The sequence below is a fragment of the Biomphalaria glabrata genome, chromosome 5 (assembly GCF_947242115.1).
Source record: "Biomphalaria glabrata chromosome 5, xgBioGlab47.1, whole genome shotgun sequence".
Taxonomy (NCBI): Eukaryota; Metazoa; Mollusca; class Gastropoda; family Planorbidae; genus Biomphalaria; species Biomphalaria glabrata.
Genome location: NC_074715.1, coordinates 54,081,917 through 54,102,080, shown reverse-complemented (window position 1 = coordinate 54,102,080; position 20,164 = coordinate 54,081,917). Strand labels below are relative to the sequence as shown.

At 38.5% G+C, this 20,164-nt stretch overlaps 1 protein-coding gene across 4 annotated transcripts in view; it reads left to right on the top strand.

Moving 5' to 3' along the window:
- Positions 1 to 6,429: 6,429 nt before the first annotated feature.
- The window catches only part of LOC106053118 (uncharacterized), a 48,590-nt gene continuing 34,855 nt past the window's right edge, over positions 6,430 to 20,164 (top strand). The window contains exons 1-7 of one of the 4 annotated variants that reach the window (XM_056031130.1): positions 6,430 to 6,476; positions 7,509 to 7,594; positions 10,264 to 10,469; positions 11,452 to 11,547; positions 12,300 to 12,504; positions 14,453 to 14,772; positions 17,004 to 17,081. In XM_056031130.1, coding sequence (XP_055887105.1) covers positions 7,537 to 7,594; positions 10,264 to 10,469; positions 11,452 to 11,547; positions 12,300 to 12,504; positions 14,453 to 14,772; positions 17,004 to 17,081 — 963 coding nt within the window. In that variant the 5' untranslated portion in view covers positions 6,430 to 6,476; positions 7,509 to 7,536. Of the gene's footprint in view, positions 6,585 to 7,508; positions 7,595 to 10,263; positions 10,470 to 11,451; positions 11,548 to 12,299; positions 12,505 to 14,452; positions 14,773 to 17,003; positions 17,082 to 20,164 lie in introns of all 4 variants that reach the window. The other 3 variants (XM_056031129.1, XM_056031127.1, XM_056031131.1) reach the window with 3 other exon arrangements.

The window sequence follows — 20,164 nt, the reverse complement described above, 5'->3', positions numbered from 1 at the left end:
ATAAACATATTGAGTATATGTAGGCAAGTGTTGATCCAACGTAAGATGATTGAAATCTCCCATAACTAGTCGGGAGGAACCATAGGAAGGGGTTCTCAAAGCGGTACAGGGAACCCACCTCCTCCGGCCCGAGCCTCAAGGCGGCGACGATGGACGCCATCGAAGCTCTGACTGCTCCCTATCCGGACAATTTTAGTAGCAGAGTGCCTGGTGGGTGGACCAAGCCACCCTTCAGATCCTTGCGTTCAATCAAAAATTTATTTATAGACTTAGTAGGGCCTAGAAAAAGAAAAAAAAATGCAAAAAAAAACACTCTTTAAAAAAGGAAACGAAGACACCACACTCCTCGCGGAATCGAAAGTAATTTAAACGGAAGTTTAACCCTTAAAGTGCTGAGTGGAGTCTACTGTCTACAAGCAGAGCCTGCCTTACATAATTGGAGGTAAAACGAATAGGGAGGCCAAATGCGAAGTGAATAGTGTGGCCTCAAATGAAATAGAAAAGCCAAAAAATTCATACCTAAAATATGCACTGAATAATGAACTTTCCTGTATCACCTGTATTCATATCAAAATCAACAAATTAGTTAAATTCACATAGCGCCGATGGCACTATTGTCCTTCATGGACAATCCATGACCATCCGACTAGAAATAACGTTTCCATTATGTCAACAGAGGGAAGACATAACGGTCTTCTAACATATGTCATCTAACAAGTACATCTAAATATTTGTGAATAAACCTTGAATCAAAATAGAGACTTACAATTAGAGCTAGGGGAGAGGACGTAGAGCCTTAGAGTTCTGATTAAGATTTAATTCACGTTTCGCGATTTTTTTTTCTCTAAAAAAATTCTTTGAGTGTGACTAAGAATGGCCCAGCTACAAGATTGGGGGGGGGGGGGAGGATATAGGTCGAGTGTAATCTGATCAAGAAAAGAAAACTGCTCCTCTATTACACTAAATTTGTTGAACAATATGTGGTTGGGGGTGGGTAGCGATTTCACCTACCACTTCCCCCTTTCTTTTCATTAATCCACTAGTATTTACATTCTGCTATGGAGACAGTTTGTCTCTTCTACGGTACCGATGGCTATTTTTACCCTTTCTTTTTCCGTACCTTTCAACACCCACCGACACGTACGATCGTAGTTTTCACGGCAGAACTAGGTATGATGTAATCACCTTTCCCTGTTCGGAGCTTCGTCAGCGCCGGCTCCGTATTACATCCGTTACTGTTAGGATCACCGGCAGGCTCGTAAAGGGGAAGGGCAAGGTACGGTGAGTTATCTTGGTCAATACTGATCTCGTCGTTCACTTTCTTTGTTAGATCACCGACATACAGTTCAACTGAGGTCTAAGTCTAAAATGTGACGTAACATAAACAATGTCCCGATTAAATCTCTCTAGGTTGGATCCTATATTGGTGGCCAGTTTCAAAAGCTTGTATGACAAATGCACTCTGCTTGTCACAGTGTCTCACTCCCCCCTTCCCCTATTTGGCACAGAGATGTAGTAACACTCATACATAAAATAAATTATAGCTTTTGAATAGCGCTACTTTCATGCTTAAAGCATGCTCAGCTATGGTCCAATCTCATTTGTGGACCAGTGGGTGGAGGGGGCATCTGGGAGAAATTTTCCGTGCTGGCTCCCAGGCGCTCAGTAAACACAACTCTGCTCGCGTCGGGTGTCGAACCTCGCACGCTTCTCACAGTGTCTCCCTCCTCCCTCCCCTATTTGGTCCAGAGAAGTAGTAACACTCATTCTATTTCATCTTGCTGCTCTTTTATCTCATTGAAGAGATTTAATAAAATCATTAATTTTTTATCGGCCCAGTCTCTATTTGGAGCCATCACAAGGTTACTAACTCCGATGCCGTTGTAACATTTCCCGTATCTTCCCTTCCATGCCACAATCCAATCATGACTTTCTCAATAAACATTAACAATACAGGGCCAGGTAGGCAGTACTGGCTAGTCCACGATATGTAGTCTTGACTTGTAATGAACCACCTGTTGATTATTATGAACGAATAATAACAAGACTCTGGATATAAATTATAAGACATGAAATCAACTGTTTAATCTAACGCCATCTTGGTTGACAACAACAGTTACCAAGGGATGTTACTCCCAAACACCGAGTGGTGCAACCTATATAAAACACACATCAACACCACCTTTAAGCCGTACACACACCTCATTCTATAATGAAAACGCGACATCCTTTTGATGCATTCTTTGTCTTGTATTCAGCTGAATATTGGTGTCAGTATTTATCAGATTGACAACTTTAAAAACAAATTATGTTATTAATCGAAGAGATATAATGGACACAACTATTCACAAACAGTATGGTACTATAGTTCTAATAGGCTGAAGATTAAATGTCTCGCTATTGAAGGAAACAGATTATTTACTAGTCTGCATCCTTGACCTTAGATCGGACCACTCTGGATGTGCTAGGAACACGTCCCAAACCTTGACATTGTCTGTTTTTACTGCGTGCAGCAGACCTTCTTCAATGATGTCCAGTTTTGACTTGTCCAATAAAAGCTGGATGCAGCCTAAAACTGCTAGATGGGTTTGAACCTAAGTAATCACCATTGAGACAAGTTTAATAGAATCAGTGGCGTGCCAAATGTAGGTAGAGCAGTCCGACCTAAGTAATCACTATTGAGACAAGTTTGATAGAACCAGTGGCGTGCCAAATGTAGGGAGAGCAGTCCGACCTAAGTAATTACTATTGAGACAAGTTTGATAGAACCAGTGGCGTGCCAAATGTAGGGAGAGCAGTCCGACCTAAGTAATTACTATTGAGACAAGTTTGATAGAATCAGTGGCGTGCCAAATGTAGGGAGAGCAGTCCGACCTAAGTAATCACTATTGAGACAAGTTTGATAGAATCAGTGGCGTGCCAAATGTAGGTAGAGCAGTCCGACCTAAGTAATCACTATTGAAACAAGTTTGATAGAATCAGAGGCGTGCCAAATGTAGGTAGAGCAGTCCGACCTAAGTATTCCCTATTGAGACAAGTTTGATAGAATCAGTGGCGTGCCAAATGTAGGGAGAGCAGTCCGACCTAAGTAATCACTATTGAAACAAGTTTGATAGAATCAGTAGCGTGCCAAATGTAGGGAGAGCAGTCCGACCTAAGTAATCACTATTGAAACAAGTTTGATAGAATCAGTGGCGTGCCAAATGTAGGGAGAGCAGTCCGACCTAATTAATCACTATTGAGACAAGTTTGATAGAATCAGTGGCGTGCCAAATGTAGGGAGAGCAGTCCGACCTAATTAATCACTATTGAGACAAGTTTGATAGAATCAGTGGCGTGCCAAATGTAGGTAGAGCAGTCCGACCTAAGTAATCACTATTGAGACAAGTTTGATAGAATCAGTGGCGTGCCAAATGTAGGTAGATCAGTCCGACCTAAGTAATCACTATTGAGACAAGTTTGATAGAATCAGTGGCGTGCCAAATGTAGGTAGAGCAGTCCGACCTAAGTAATCACTATTGAGACAAGTTTGATAGAATCAGTGGCGTGCCAAATGTAGGTAGATCAGTCCGACCTAAGTAATAACTATTGAGACAAGTTTGATAGAATCAGTGGCGTGCCAAATGTAGGGAGAGCAGTCCGACCTATGTAATCACTATTGAGACAAGTTTGATAGAATCAGTGGCGTGCCAAATGTAGGGAGAGCAGTCCGACCTAAGTAATCACTATTGAGACAAGTTTGATAGAATCAGTGGCGTGCCAAATGTAGGTAGAGCAGTCCGACCTAAGTAATCACTATTGAGACAAGTTTGATAGAATCAGTGGCGTGCCAAATGTAGGTAGAGCAGTCCAACCTAAGTAATCACTATTGAGACAAGTTTGATAGAATCAGTGGCGTGCCAAATGTAGGTAGAGCAGTCCAACCTAAGTAATCACTATTGAGACAAGTTTGATAGAATCAGTGGCGTGCCAAATGTAGGGAGAGCAGTCCGACCTAAGTAATCACTATTGAGACAAGTTTGATAGAATCAGTGGCGTGCCAAATGTAGGGAGAGCAGTCCGACCTATGTAATCACTATTGGGACAAGATTGATAGAACCAGTGGCGTGCCAAATGTAGGTAGAGCAGTCTGACCTAAGTAATCACTATTGAGACAAGTTTGATAGAATCAGTGGCGTGCCAAATGTAGGGAGAGCAGTCCGACCTATGTAATCACTATTGGGACAAGTTTGATAGAACCAGTGGCGTGCCAAATGTAGGTAGAGCAGTCTGACCTAAGTAATCACTATTGAGACAAGTTTGATAGAATCAGTAGCGTGTACATGTACTTCTAGGACTGACTGTTACTACCGATAGTTCATTTGCTAGCTTCGTTTTCATTATTTGTTAGTTATGTATTTCTCACTGGACGGTATGCAAATATGTATGACGTACACTATTGTAAGGTTTGGGGGGGGGGGCGTTGACAGCACGAGCCACTCCGGTTGGCTGGCATCCTTGGTACGCCTTTAGATATAATCCTAATATAAAAATAATTGTTAACTTAATAACGAAAGAGACTTAGTCTCTTAGTCTGAACTGAATGTCCATGTTAGTGATAAAGTGCCCAATCCATGTAATCTTTAGAATCCCAACAAGAAGAAGATTAATGAGGAGTACAGTATTTCACGTAGGCACGCAGTCCCAGCTGCGACCTACATATTTTGCCACAATCAGCGCAGACATAGCCTAACTATTGTCCGAAGGTGGTCAATTTAGGTTCCAGAGAGAGAGAGAGAGAGCAGGAAAGAGAGAGAGAGCGAGCCGTTAAATTTCATTGTTACAGCTAAACTAATTCACTTGTGGAAAAGTAGGTTAGGGTGATCATTAGCATGTAGCCCATTTATTTAAATAATTTTAATAAAGAAGTGGTTTCCGGCCATAATAAACAATATTAACAAATAAAACCTTGGAACAAATCAACGGGTGTAGCCGGTGTGAGTTTCTAGCATGATGTACTTCTTGCTTTTACATTTTTTTGCCTGAAATTAATTGTGATCTATTATGTTTGCCAATTTGTATTTTACAATAGCTTAAGTATTTGATGAATCATGAATGAAAACTAAAGAAAAAATGTAAATAAAAATATTGGCACTATTTTGTCATGAGCGCTATTATGTCGGCCATCTTTTGTCGTTCAATATTTTGTCGTGTCACGAAGGGAGAAAATTCGGTGGTAGGCAGAAATGTCTGCAAGTCTTAATGGACGACCTAATTTTGTTATGACTGCTAATTATTTTTTTATCTTTTTTTAGAGTTTTATTTATTTTTTTAATGAACTGGTAGGCTAATAGTAAATTTAAACAATTTTCACTTTTACAATTATATTATAGTCTGCAATTGTGTACCGGTTAAGTCCGGGTACTTAATATAAGCTAGTTGGCCAGATGTGTTTCTTAAAAGACTACACAAATCTGGTGTAAAAAAAGAAAAAAAAAATCAGGAGGAATTCCAGCTACCCGTCGCCTCAGCGTGGCCCTCCGGTGGAAACGTCTAGTGGATGGAGACTAGATAGGCAAAGTACGAGTAGCGAACCAGGCCCGGCCGGGCTTCCCTGGGTGACCTTTTTTTTTTTTTTTTCTCTCACTCGGGGTTGGGATGGAAAGAACGCCCAGAACCCAGTCCAAAAAGTCCGCCACGCCGTTCCACTTGGTGGCCGCCATCAGACCCGTGACGGAATTGTGGCGGTTACAGTATAGGAATATGAGACAAGCTCCCCAAGTTAGCACTGTTCTCGGCCACTTATAGCGAGTGGACCCAGGACCGGGGACGGTGCGCTGTGTACACGGCACGGTCCGGTCCGGCCCAGTCAACCGATATGGCCGTCTACCGTTGGGAGCCCTCAGACAGGACAGGGGTGAAGAGCCCCATGTCCAGGCCTGGTGGTTGGATAAAAGCCTTTCTAACCATCAACGGGATAATGTCGCCTACGGCGCCGACGCCCTACTGGATTTCACTGAAGGTGTAAAAAAAATAAATATTGTAGACCTAAATGTGGATTTTGTAGATGCCGTGTTGAATGTCTTTTCATTTGATAGTCCTCATCGGCTTTGACCACAATGCTCCGTAGGCCTACAGAATAGAATGTTTTCTCTGTAAATTACGAGTCACAGTTTAATCATAAATACATTTATTTAAAGGAAAAATAACTTTCGGCTGAATTTTGATTTGTTTTCTCCATCAAACAGCAGATAAGCTTCTAGCATGATCAACCGTTCAATATACTTTTAAGTTCTTCCGACGTTGGATATTTATTCGTCAGATAAAACTGGATCCTTATGTGTATGCCTAAGCCTACATTAATTAGAAGGTTTGAGGGAAAAAAATAACAAGGAACTAGATCTATATATGGACAATATACCAATCTGGGTATATTTAAAAATAGAATCTGTGCATTAAAAACTGTAACGTGCTGGCGGAAGCTACATCTCCTTTTGGTTTGAATCTAGCTCAATTTAGATCTAGATATAAGTGTTGATTTCATGCAAGGTTAACTAAACAATTTCCGTTTTATCTCTAGAGCATCTCAATCTAGATCTGTTAATGTAAATCTATATGATGGAGATCTATATCAGTATTTGTATATGACTATAGCGCACAGTCGCTTATCAACCTACTATTATATTAGAGTGTCATGACACTATTAGGCCTACTTGTAAAAATTAGCACTTATAGGCCTATAGTACACAAAAACACAAAATGTGTTTCCGCTGTGTTTGGAACCCAGGACCTTCTGTGTGTTAGGCGAATGTGACGACCGCTACACTACAGAAACTCGCGTATTTATAAGGCCTACATATTTAAATATAAGATCGGAATGTCTTTTTGTAAATATAATGGTTCATACAGGATGTCTTTTACAGTAGGAGGCCCATCATAACATTCTTGTGCTCATAGTCAGGGGTACCTTGTTACGCCGCTGTGTTTGTAAGGGCCTAAATAAAGTAATTTATAACTAGCCCTACATTAATATCTCTTTATAAGCCTGTGGCATTTTACGTCTCGAGAGACGATCTTTTCCCTTTGCAACTTCTTGTGTGACTAAAGAGGCCAATCCTTGATACACAGCTGCGATCGCAGGTTGGGCATATATAATCACCAGGCGCCGTTGCATTTTCACCCTTCTTTCTGCTTCTGTTGTGTATGGCATCTGCAATCTGTATACATATATACGTAAAAGGGCCCTGATTCATTAATCATGCACTCACCTAGAACTGATTCTCCCGCTGGAGGGGAAGTAAACAAATACGACAATGTAGCCTGTTATTACTTGCCTTGGGGCTAGAACAACAAAGATATATTCACGATTGAAGCCGCAGCGGTTTAATGTACCAAACAAGAAGTCAGAAAACCAAGAAGTATAATGTGTGTAATTCTTTACATTAGTCACAAGACAAGATTTGAATTTTCTTTTTTAAATGTATTAAATTTGCAACCTTTTTACTGCAAAAACTTTTATATATCAACAGACTGTAATTGAGAGAACTTATTGGAAGAATGTCTATTATTGTTGTCACTTTCTCTGTTTTCATCTGTCATATCTCAAGTACTGACGGTCAGTGTCATCTATTAATATAAACAGTATTCTAATAACTTAGACTCTACTGTTCTGCCTTATATTAGTTATATATAAATAACGTCATTAGAATCTCACGTGTTATAACGTATTAGAAGCGAGATTTTTTATTGGGTAATAACATGAGAGCAGGGGCGGACTAGATGTCAAAATCGGCCCAGGGATTTCTGTACAATCAGGCCCGTAAATTACATATCTTTTGATGGACATCCAATTATAGGTCCTCAAAATCATTATATTACTTTGAGCATCGATAACTGTTCACATGCATACAATGAGCTCTGTATTTCTATAAAAAAAAACATAGCCCTTACGTTGCTTTTTAATCGCTCAGTGTGTAGGCTCTAAAAGCATACTAGTAGCACTGTCTACGGATGTAAGATATTACATTATTTCGAATAATTTATTAAATTAAATTACAATTACAATGTAGAGAGATTTAAGAGGGCCCCGTTTGTAAAAGAATATTATAAAACCTGTAACAATTTAATACATAGTGGCATCCATGCGGCCCTTTCTGTGGTCCTACTGGCCAATTTGGGTACCGGGCATTTGCCCGAATGCCCATATAGCCAGTCCGCCCCTGTGTGAGAGTATATTACCTTGTATAAGAGCTCATTAGAGTCATTTTTTTTTTACATGTAAAAACTATCCAATAACCTTGTGCTAAAAGGTATTACAAGTGAGTGCCACATTTAATGCTACACACATAGAGTTGTTATATTAAGCTCCATAATTTCTTTTCTATAGCAGTTTTATCGAATTATTTGTTTCGTTTAAAAGGAACTTTCAATTGTTAAACTTTTTATAATTGAAATTGTGATGTGAAATATTTACCATTTTGGTATAATTTAACACTCTTCAATCCATAATCCTTATCAGACTTATCCTCCATAATATCAATCTATAAGACTTGTCCTCCGATCCGAAGATTAAGGAGGAGTGCAGTATTTTACTTGGCAACGCAGCCTTGCTGTCATCTAATTAGTTTGTCACACCCAACGCAGACATAACCGTTGTCTTCCTGTGGTCGGTTTAGGTTCTTTGGCCACTGAAAAAGGTTCTATCCAAGGCAAAAGAGAAATGGAGAGAGACGGTCAACTAATCATGTGTGGTGCCCCAATGGTCCAACAGACGCAGTGTTTCCCAAATTTTTGACCTTTGTGTACCTCTTTTATAATTTTCGTAACGCTGAGTGCCCCACCCCCCAAAAGGATTCATTTTAATAACAATCAAAATACATTATTTCATTCTACACTGAATAATAATGAACGAATAATGAAACTGCTCATACTAAAATATAAGTAAACGTTTTAGTATAAATAACATATATGTGAATCACACAGTGAATCAATGAGAAGGCTGATATTTGTTTGTGTGATGACCTTTTTTTTTTGTGACTTAATTTCTAGAAAAGCTGAAAAAGCAACTTAATGCACATAATAAGACTTGTCTTCGAGTCCAAAGAGGAATGCAGTATTTCATGAGCCCCTTCTGTGACCTACATATTTTGCCACATCCAGTGCAAGCATAACAATGGTCCGCAGGTGGTCGATTTAGATTTTCTTTTTGCCGTCTGCGTTTGTCCTCGACAGCGGATTTTCTTTTGGTCTCAAATGTGTATTCCGCGGACTTCGAGAGTGACCTCCAGCTGTCTTGTTCTGAGGCCTCATACAAAGTTGGAAAAAGCAAGACCTTTCTTTCTGTTAAAACCGCCTGCACATGTTGCATTTGTAACAAGAGAGATGTTCAAATCTGCTCAGGTTTATTTTGTAAGACTCCGCCTTGAAGCTAATCCCAACAGTAGCTCTTCCTCCGCATGCAACCAAACGTCTTAGCATGAATGCTGTGTTACTATCAGGCTGATATCTTATCCATTAAATATTTGTATTAAAATCAGGGAAATACTTAGCCTTCAACTGTAGCCTAATATAACATCGGTTTGGAGTTTAAGAAATTTTAAAATACAATTAACAAAACTATGATAGAAAACGTATCAGTACCTTACTCAGCATAGTCAAAGAGATGCAACGCGTATCCCCTTCAAACATTTCCCGTACCCCTTCGAGTACGCGTACCCCAATTTGGGAAACACTGGACTTAGGGAAAGGACTTAGGGAAAGGGGAAGACGATAAGGTGGAATAAGATGGCTGCCTGGTCGTACGGTTTGCACGCTGGACTGTCGTTCAGATTTATCGATGGTCCCGGGTTCAAACCCTGCCCGCTCCCATCCCCCGTCGTCCTGCGGGAGGTTTGGACTAGGAAGTAATTATCTTCAACTCTGAAGGAACATCCGAAACATGTACAAACATTTTACAAACATCAGCTATGTTTGGAACATTTTCAATCACACAGCACCCCCCCCCCCACCCCATTCAGCAGTTGTGTCTAAAGGAAATATCCGATACTGTTTAAAATCAGCAGACATAACTCGTTTAGAGTTACATATTAAAATATTCATCAGTTATTGAACTTCAGCCGCCCTTGGTAGCTAGGAAACACTGTTTCAGCCATACGATAAACATTTTCACTCCACCCATATTTAATCATTATTATTTTTCATAAGAACTTTAATAAAAATCATCTATAGGTGGTTAGGAGTTTAAAAATTTTGCACATCAAATTCAGCCATATTTTGTCTCCACAGTTATGCTTCAATATGAGGCGAGTGACGTCACTGGAGATCAAATGCCCGACCAGGTCAACGTAACTTTTAGCACAGAAACCAAATCTCTAACCAAACTTAATCTCAGACGCTCGCGACATTTTAACCTTGACATTCCTCTGCATACTCTGGCCACCGACCAGGAGGGAATTTTACATAGACATAAAGTGAAAACCAGGCCCAAAAAGGTAAAAAATAAAAATTCTTTTAAAATACTTTTTTTTTTCAAGAAATAGTTCAAATGGCCAATATTCAAATTAGAACGAAGAAAAACTTATGGTGTGAAACTTACTGGAAAGAAAGTGATTGTGGTGCAAGCAGGTGTCTGGGGTAATGCACCCCTAAGTTATTGTGTATATGTCCAGTGGTTTAGTGTGGGATCTAGGAAATTTAAGCACTGGAATGTTTGGCACCGGACATTAAAGAACCCGGAAATTCACTTACCTCGCTCGGTCAGACTATATCAACGCTACTCGTTGATCAGGAAACATGAAAAGGATCAAGACGCCTGTGTGTAGTCGCTGAATGAACTTTTTATGTTGTGTCTGTTGTATTTATGTGTATTTTTCTGTCTCGTTGTCTGTATATGAGAAAAGAGTCCTTGTAATCACAAATTTCCATAAGGATCAATAAAGTAGTCTTAGTCACAAATTATAATGATCAATCCATCTTTTAATGAAAATGAAGCCACTCTTGAATCGAAAATTCGTATTTTAAACATCCTACAGATACCAAGAATATGTTTCTATAGATATAAAATGAATATACTTGATTATTTTTTAATTAGTTATAATCTCAGACTCGTTAGTGGGGTCTAGAGTTTGTATCCTGGTGAACTTATGGATCCAGAGTATGTCCCTCATCCCACCCAAGTTTAATCAGTGCCTGATATTAGCTAGGGAGAGTAAAAGCATTTGGTCGTTCGGCTTGCCACACAACGCTCTCATTTAGGCCTACTGTCGACCATAGCATCAGTTAAATTTTGCATCTACTCTATCTCTGGGATTTCAATTTTTTATTAATATTTTTTTAAATTGAGACCATCCTACGTACAGGACGGATACGTAACTACAAGATGACTTCATGTACTTTTCATGTGTTATCACTTTATAAGCCCGTATTTTATAGTTTGTCTTAATTAATAGATGATCAACTTTCTCGTCATTACAGGATCTAGGTTTCTACCAAGATATTACAAACAAGGCTGTTTTTCGTATCCAAAGGTCTTCAGAGAAATCGGCGAACAAGGAATCTAAATTTAATATGGTCAGTTTTCCACAAAAGGCATTTTCTGGGAAGAATCAAGATGGTTTAAACTTCAAGGACAGTGACTCCTCCATCTTTGACGCGGCCCCAGACGCTATGCTATTTCCTGCATAATCAGCTTCTCTTACGGGCTAAATATGTATCTCTCACTATGTAATAGTAATACAACTAAGCGACGAATAAATTCGGTTTTTATATTTATTTAATTTTAAGATCAATATGTGAAAATACCGGATAATTTGTGTGACTGGCCTGCTTCAGTGTAGAACGACTATAGCTCATCACTCTCTCATGTGTCAGCTGACCATGTGGGGTACACAAGCCTCAGATCAGATAGCTCCACTCAGAATATGAATATTTCAACAGACAGCGCCATTTGTGGAACCTCAAAGCAGTGGATATTGACCAAGAAAGCTATGGACAGCGAGCAAGAATTAGCTCATCTCTGGAAAAAAATTCTTGCCAAATGAAAAATGGTTCACCGTATTCCTTTACCGCCAAAGCGAAAGCCACTTTAACCTGCATAGATGTGGACGAGAGTGTTTCTCCAAAGTAGGACTCCACAGTCTCTTGAAAAAAAATTCTACAAGATGAACCATAGTCGTTCTACGACTGATGGAGGCCAACTAAGCACAGGTCTTGAATGACGAGTAATACAGGAGCATTTTCAATAAACATTGAAAAAAATTATGACTTTGTAATTGATACTTATTTGTTACGCTCTAAAGACATGCCAACTAGTATCGTTTCAGAAAGGAGAATTTCTTCTCAACGCCTCCAAATGTCTCTTCGACTCAGAGAGAAAGACCTTAAAAAAGCCATGGAGAACTATGTCCCTCAAAGCGATGCCTCATTCAACTACTAGACCTTCTTCCACGACAACATTCGACCAATATGTTTATAATTTGGAAATACTGAAAACCACAACGTTTGATTTGTTTGACGCTAGAATACCTCGTAAGTCACGTGACTTTACATGTTCTTATGTGAGCTTTTAAAAAAAAGTTAACATTTAATTACAAAAAATTAACAGCTAAAAAATACAAAGGAGGCGAGTAATTTCTAACCCCAATCGTATGTACCTGATCAGCAATGTATTTGCCCATTTTTTAACGGTGATGGTCTTAAAGACTATAAATCTTCATTTTATATATATATATATATATATATATATATATATATATATATATATATATATATATATGAATAATGACTATACTTTAATACTTAATTAAGCACACAATTATATTAACTGTCAATAAATAATTATATTAACTGTCGATAAATAATTATATTAACTGTCAGTAAATAATACATAAACACCAGTCCAGAAAGCGACTGTCCAACCTTCCTGGACCGGGAGCAAGACCTCACTAACTTAACACATTCTCTCGCACATTCAACGAAGACTTGACCATTCAGTTCACAACACGTGCAAGACTGTTCACATTCACATCATGGGAATACATATACAAGGGGATATAACTATCATACCAAAATATCAAACGAACATTCACTCTTGCCAATAACTATCATACCAAAATATCAAACGAACATTCACTCTTGCCAATAACTATTATACCAAAATATCAAACGAACATTCACTCTTGCCAATAACTATTATACCAAAATATCAAACGAACATTCACTCTTGCCAATAACTATCATACCAAAATATCAAACGAACATTCACTCTTGCCAATAACTATCATACCAAAATATCAAACGAACATTCACTCTTGCCAATAACTATCATACCAAAATATCAAACGAACATTCACTCTTGCCAATAACTATCATACCAAAATATCAAACGAACATTCACTCTTGCCAATAACTATCATACCAAAATATCAAACGAACATTCACTCTTGCCAATAACTATCATACCAAAATATCAAACGAACATTCACTCTTGCCAATAACTATCATACCAAAATATCAAACGAACATTCACTCTTGCCAATAACTATCATACCAAAATATCAAACGAACATTCACTCTTGCCAATAACTATCATACCAAAATATCAAACGAACATTCACTCTTGCCAATAACTATCATACCAAAATATCAAACGAACATTCACTCTTGCCAATAACTATCATACCAAAATATCAAACGAACATTCACTCTTGCCAATAACTATCATACCAAAATATCAAACGAACATTCACTCTTGCCAATAACTATCATACCAAAATATCAAACGAACATTCACTCTTGCCAATAACTATCATACCAAAATATCAAACGAACATTCACTCTTGCCAATAACTATCATACCAAAATATCAAACGAACATTCACTCTTGCCAATAACTATCATACCAAAATATCAAACGAACATTCACTCTTGCCAATAACTATCATACCAAAATATCAAACGAACATTCACTTTTGCCAATAACTATCATACCAAAATATCAAACGAACATTCACTCTTGCCAATAACTATCATACCAAAATATCAAACGAACATTCACTCTTGCCAATAACTATCATACCAAAATATCAAACGAACATTCACTCTTGCCAATAACTATCATACCAAAATATCAAACGAACATTCACTCTTGCCAATAACTATCATACCAAAATATCAAACGAACATTCACTCTTGCCAATAACTATCATACCAAAATATCAAACGAACATTCACTCTTGCCAATAACTATCATACCAAAATATCAAACGAACATTCACTCTTGCCAATAACTATCATACCAAAATATCAAACGAACATTCACTCTTGCCAATAACTATCATACTAAAATATCAAACAAACATTCACTCTTGCCAATAACTATCATACCAAAATATAAAACGAACATTCACTCTTGCCAATAACTATCATACCAAAATATCAAACGAACATTCACTCTTGCCATACCTCTCCCTGACAGTCATGAATGTCACAGTGCTAGAAGAAAGAACTGTGAGAATGAATGCCATCAACATTAGAGACATGCACATGAAAAGCACAGATCGTAAATCTAACCGTTCAAAACTGAGGTCAGCTCCACAAAGCAGACGTCGCCGGAACTCAGTGCAGGGCTATTACCCACAAAGCAGACGTCGCCGGAAGGCAGTGCAGGACTACTATGTAGACGTGGCGGCGGTGATTGACTACAAACGCTACTCCAAGTTCTTAGCACAAGCTAACTACAATAACTTCACGGCAATGCAGGATATTCTAGAGTACTATGCTTTTGTGTTAAGTGCGGTGAGTTCCTCTTAGCAGTGGTTGTCAAATTATCGCAATTCAATTGCGCGCGTGTCTGTAAATGTAAAATCTAATTGAATCTATAGATGTTAGTGCAGAATGTCTGTCAATGTAAAATCTAATTGGATCTATATATGTTAGTGCAGAATGAATGAGAGGTCGACAGGAAGTAGATATGAGAAACATGCGGGGTCTAAGTGTATGACAATCATAATGAAAAGAAATGAAGTGTGTACAAAGTACAGATATCTTTTCAGTCAACACGGTGACAAAGTCGCAGTAGAATCTATTAGAAAATATGTAGCCAGATACTACTTTGAATAACAACTTCTTCTTCTTCATCATCGTTCTCATTGTTATGTTGGAGTGTTCATATGACTAGACCAATACATGAGATGAACTGCGCAGTGGTTTCCAAATCAGGGAGTTCTCCATATAGTTTTCTTTCTATTGGGGTGATTTGGGGTCAATGTCTTATACGGGCCTCTTGGTAAAGAGAGCAGTTTTGAAGGACGTGGTAGGCATTTTCTGGTGATACTCCACATGGGCAGATTTCACTGGTTCCAATTTTGAGCTTCCGGTGCATGTGTTGTCGCATTCTGTTGTGTCCGGTCCTGAGTCGAAAGATTAGACGTTGGTCTTGTCGGGATAGCTTATAGTAAGCGTCATCTTTCTTGTGATTTGGATGGGAGCTCGTCCATTTCTCATTTATTTTATTTACAATTAACAACTAAATGTTTACAAACTTTTTATTATGCACTAAATAAATGGTCAAAAATATTTATTTAAAAACAACGTGAAGCTTAGAAGTTGGAATTAATCCTTTTGTAAAATCATTTCTAAGTCTAAGTTTGTTCATTTCACGGATTGTGTTTCTTCACAAAGCAAGACTGTATGTATGGGGATCTAACAGGAGGTCGCCCACTGTTAAGGTATGGAAACGTAACATCAGTTGGGAAAACAAGAAGCCCGGGATAGATGGAGAGCAAGCATAAAGGAAGCGACTTGGATTGAAGCTGGGTTAGTTACTAGTAGATGTAGAAGGAAAGGTGAAAGTGATTCAGCGTCTTCTGATTACAAATGCCCAAAGCTGTGAATCAAGAATTGGACTCTTTAATCACACAAGACATTGCACAAAAAAAAACAACCTGAAAGAATAATTACCACAGGAATGTGGTGTCAGTGAATTGTATCAATATCTTATTAATAGTCATATTTGTGTGTGCTGCAGCAAAAGTTTGTCAATTGTTTAAAATAAGCTGTCTCAGTCTAAATATTCGCCCAGCAGTAACTATCCATCCTGGCATGATTGAAACGCCTACAAATCAAATTGAAACCAAAGTAATCATCATAACGATGAACAAAAAAAAAAAGGTTACAGAAACATTTTTTTTTTTTTTAAAGTTTTCATTTTTAATTTACCAGTCGGTAAATATTAATTCTGGGTAAGTGAGATTTTCATACATGGCGGAATACCTATTAATAGAAAGCCTTTTTGGTGCATCCGGTTGTACAAAGTAAAGTTAGTGTTCATAAGCTATGTTCTAAAACGTGACATGCTCAACGGATGGCTGCCTGGTCGTGCGGTTTGCGCGCTGGACTGTCTTTCAAATTTATCGATGGTCCCGGGTTCAAACCCTGCCCGCTCCCATCCCCCGTCGTCCTGCGGGAGGTTTGGACTAGGAAGTAATTATCTTCAACTCTGAAGGAACATCCGAAACATGTAAAACAAACAAACAAACAACGTTGTGCACATTATAGCGGTGCACAATCACATTTTGAAGCCCTTCTGTTTGTAACCTTTCTTGGCAATTTTCAAGTTGAAATTTAGCGTCCGTGAAAATCTCAAATAATAATGCGAAGTTGTTTCTTGTTTCGTTGAGAGGTTCGTCTTGGCTAACTGAGAGGGCTCGCGTTCTAATCCTCTTATAGACTAAGAGATGTAGATCCGAGCTGAATTGTGTTTGTTGAGCGTATAAATAAAGTCTGCACGGAAGGACAGTTCCCTCAGACTCTCCCCCATCCAAAATTACTTCAAAAGAGATTGGTACTATACAAATACTTTTAACTATATCCCGAATTTATTATCTTAAAATCAAATGGTGTTTTTTTTTTTGTTGATACATGAAATTAGCCTTAAGCTGTATCATTTGTTCCAAAGTCTTGCTTTAAAGGTAAATCCACATATAATCTTGTTTTAATACGTATTGTGAAAATGTTTCTTTTTGCAGGTCGACATGCTGTATCAAGGCATCAAACATTCAAAGTACACGATTCATATTCTTCTGAGTAAAGTATACGTTCTTCAGGTAGTGAAAATAATTAACAGTACAAGCTTTATTTGTGAACACATAAAATTAGTGAAAACTTCGATCACGTATAAATATAAAGACAAATTGACACAAACACTCTTTTGTTCCCCTGGTAATCAAATCATTAAATAAGAACAATCTGATATAAACTTTGTCACATGTAAATTATGTGTGAGTCTGGTGTGAATGTACACTTTGGTTTCTTATAGTTATAATGTTTTTTGTTTGGTGTAATGCACAAATTGTAAGACAAATTTCCATACGGACAATAAAGATTATTATTATTATGTCAGAAATGAACGAGTAGTCATTCTCTGGCGCTGCCAGGGTCGAGTTTCGCTAAAGAGAAACAAAATTCGTAGTCCCTTTAACAGTTTCCACTGAGGAATTTTCTGGTGATGTGGCAGGTCTGCAGCAGTACCGCCCTCTGACAGGCAACGAAGATGTTCCTAGGAATGTTAAGGGCCTTATTATTATTATTAATATATCCAGATTTATTTATAGATTACATTTTTTATCAGTGTTTCTCAAACTTTTACCAAAAGGCTCCTCCATAATGAAGTTCCCCGTTTCAGACCTTGCGATCTATAAAGCAGATGATGTTTCTTTGGCCCATGGTTTACGAGCAGGGTGTCATGTGGCCAGCACAACGTTCAACCGCATTTGCTTTCTCTAACTAAAGTCAGACACGGCGCCCCCCCGGCTCCTCCGTAGATGAACACACGCAAAAAAAGTTTGTTTGCGATGTGACAGATGTCTAGATCACTTTCAGAGTCGCTCAATGTCAACCACAATTTTTATTCCATTTTATTAACTTTTTCTCTCCGTAATTAATATTGTGAGTTTTGAATAAATTCTTCATTATGCTTATTACTATTTAACTACTACTTTATAATTGGGCTTCCATAGCTTTGTTATTTCTTATCAAAAAATGTTGTGTTTGATATCGAATCAAAGGGAAATGCATGCTCTTTTATATAAAAAAAATTTAAACATTAATTTACTTTAATGAGTTCAAATCAACGATGGTAATGACCATTAGGAGAGAAAGAGTTAATCTCATCTTAAATTATTTCCCTTTTTACAACATACCACCATACCACTACCCCCCCCCCCTTTTTTTTTTTTCCCCCTGTCCCTCGTTATTTTCAACTAGACCACATAAAAAGTTGCCCTACTTTTTTGTTGTTGCTTATCTCCCCTTAACATGGTGAGGACAAGGACTAAATACGTACGAGTGGTGGCGCTGGATGGTTTCGAGAACACTACGACACACGGTGTCGCCACTGCATCGAGGACGTTGAAACAATAGACCCCATTCTTTATGAACTGTCTCGTTCTGCATGAAAGGCGATCGGGACAAGGATTTGAAAGAGGGCTTCGTGGTCTGTCCTTGTACGGGGGGCAAGGCGAATCTTAAAACTCACTGCCCTCTTCCTTTCACGTGCTCTAAAGGAGTTATCTCAGCATGGTTCGTTACTAATGGGGTTTTTGAAACGGTTGCGTTGGTCTATGATGCCCGGGTACGCTTCTCTGCCTTAACGAGGCACTCGGGTGTCTATTCTTTTAAGGCCTAATTTTTTTTAAGTTTCATGAATTTCATTTGAGCAATGTGATGTATGAATAGTAAATTAGACTTTCTTACTTCTCAAGTTAATATAACATTTAGAGGTTTTGCAAGTGCTTATGAGAAAAACAGTGTTGAATTTGTTAAGAGTTAATATTTTAAACCCCATCCATCAAAATAAACAATTCAGCAATGAAAAAAATGTCCATCCAACATAAAAACTTGTTTTAGTACAAGCAAAAGCTTGGAATAACAAAAACTATCCGGGCACAGTGAAGTAAGAATAAGGATCATTGACTTTATTCATTACTGACCAATAACCGGATATCTTGCCTCGTTTTCCTTTTAAAGTACCCAAAATGTTTTTGGCAATGTTTTGTTTGTCATGTGGGAAGTGTGGTCGAGAGGCCAAGTGCGCTTGAACTTGGCTTGGCTTGGTTCGACACCCGACTCGGGCAGAGTTGTCTTTACTGAGCGCCGAAAGGCAGCACGGAAAACCAACTCCTAGATACCCCCTCCCCCCCCCACCGGTCCACAAATGAGATTGGACCAAAAGCGCTCTGAGCATGCTATAAGCATGAAAGTAGCGCTATATAAAAAGCTATAACAATATAACAATGTTTCGGATGTTCCCTCAGATGTTCTGAAGATGATTACATCCTAGCCCAAATTGTAGCAAGTGCTGGACCAGTTCATTGTCATTCTAAGAGACTAAGACTGCTTTATTGATCCTTACGGAAATTTGTTGTGGTTACAAGGACTCGTTTCTCATATAAAGACAACACAACAGAAAAATACACATAAACACAACAGACAACATAAAGAGTTCATTCAGCGACTACACACAGGTATCTTGGTGCATTTCATGTTCCCTGATCAATGAGTGGCGGTGATAGAGTCTGACCGAGTGAGGTACGAACGAGTTTTTGTACCGCTCCGTTCTTGTTTTGATTGACAGCAGTCGCCCACTTCGCAACGACCTGGCGTAGTTCTGATGGAGCGGGTGGCCGTTGTCTTCCAAGATTTTTTCGATTTTTCTTAGGCACGTTTGTTCAAAAAGTTCTTAAATGTGGTAATGTTGTGAGTGTAATTTTTGATGCTTTTTTAATGATGTTTTCTAGACGTTGCAACTACTCTCTATTATTTTCGTCATTTTTTCCGGGTAGAAAGGAATTTTCATGTGTTGGCTCATTCTTCTATCTTGGTCCCAGAGTGTCTAGTTTTTCATTGCCCGCGTTTTAATGTGTGCTGTTGGTTCACTGAAGAACCTGACCATATTGTTACGATCCTCTCTCCTAATCAGGCCTTCTGTAAACACTGCTAAACACAACACAACACAAGAACCTGACAACAAGGCTCCAAATAATCTGGTACTTTAATAATGGTCGAATCAAACAGCCAATACGACACGATTGGCAACAAACACATCAACAACTAGAATGTTACATTGTACATCACCGTACAAAATTCTACTGTCTCTGTCTCTTCCTGGACTCGTACGTTTCACTTCAGG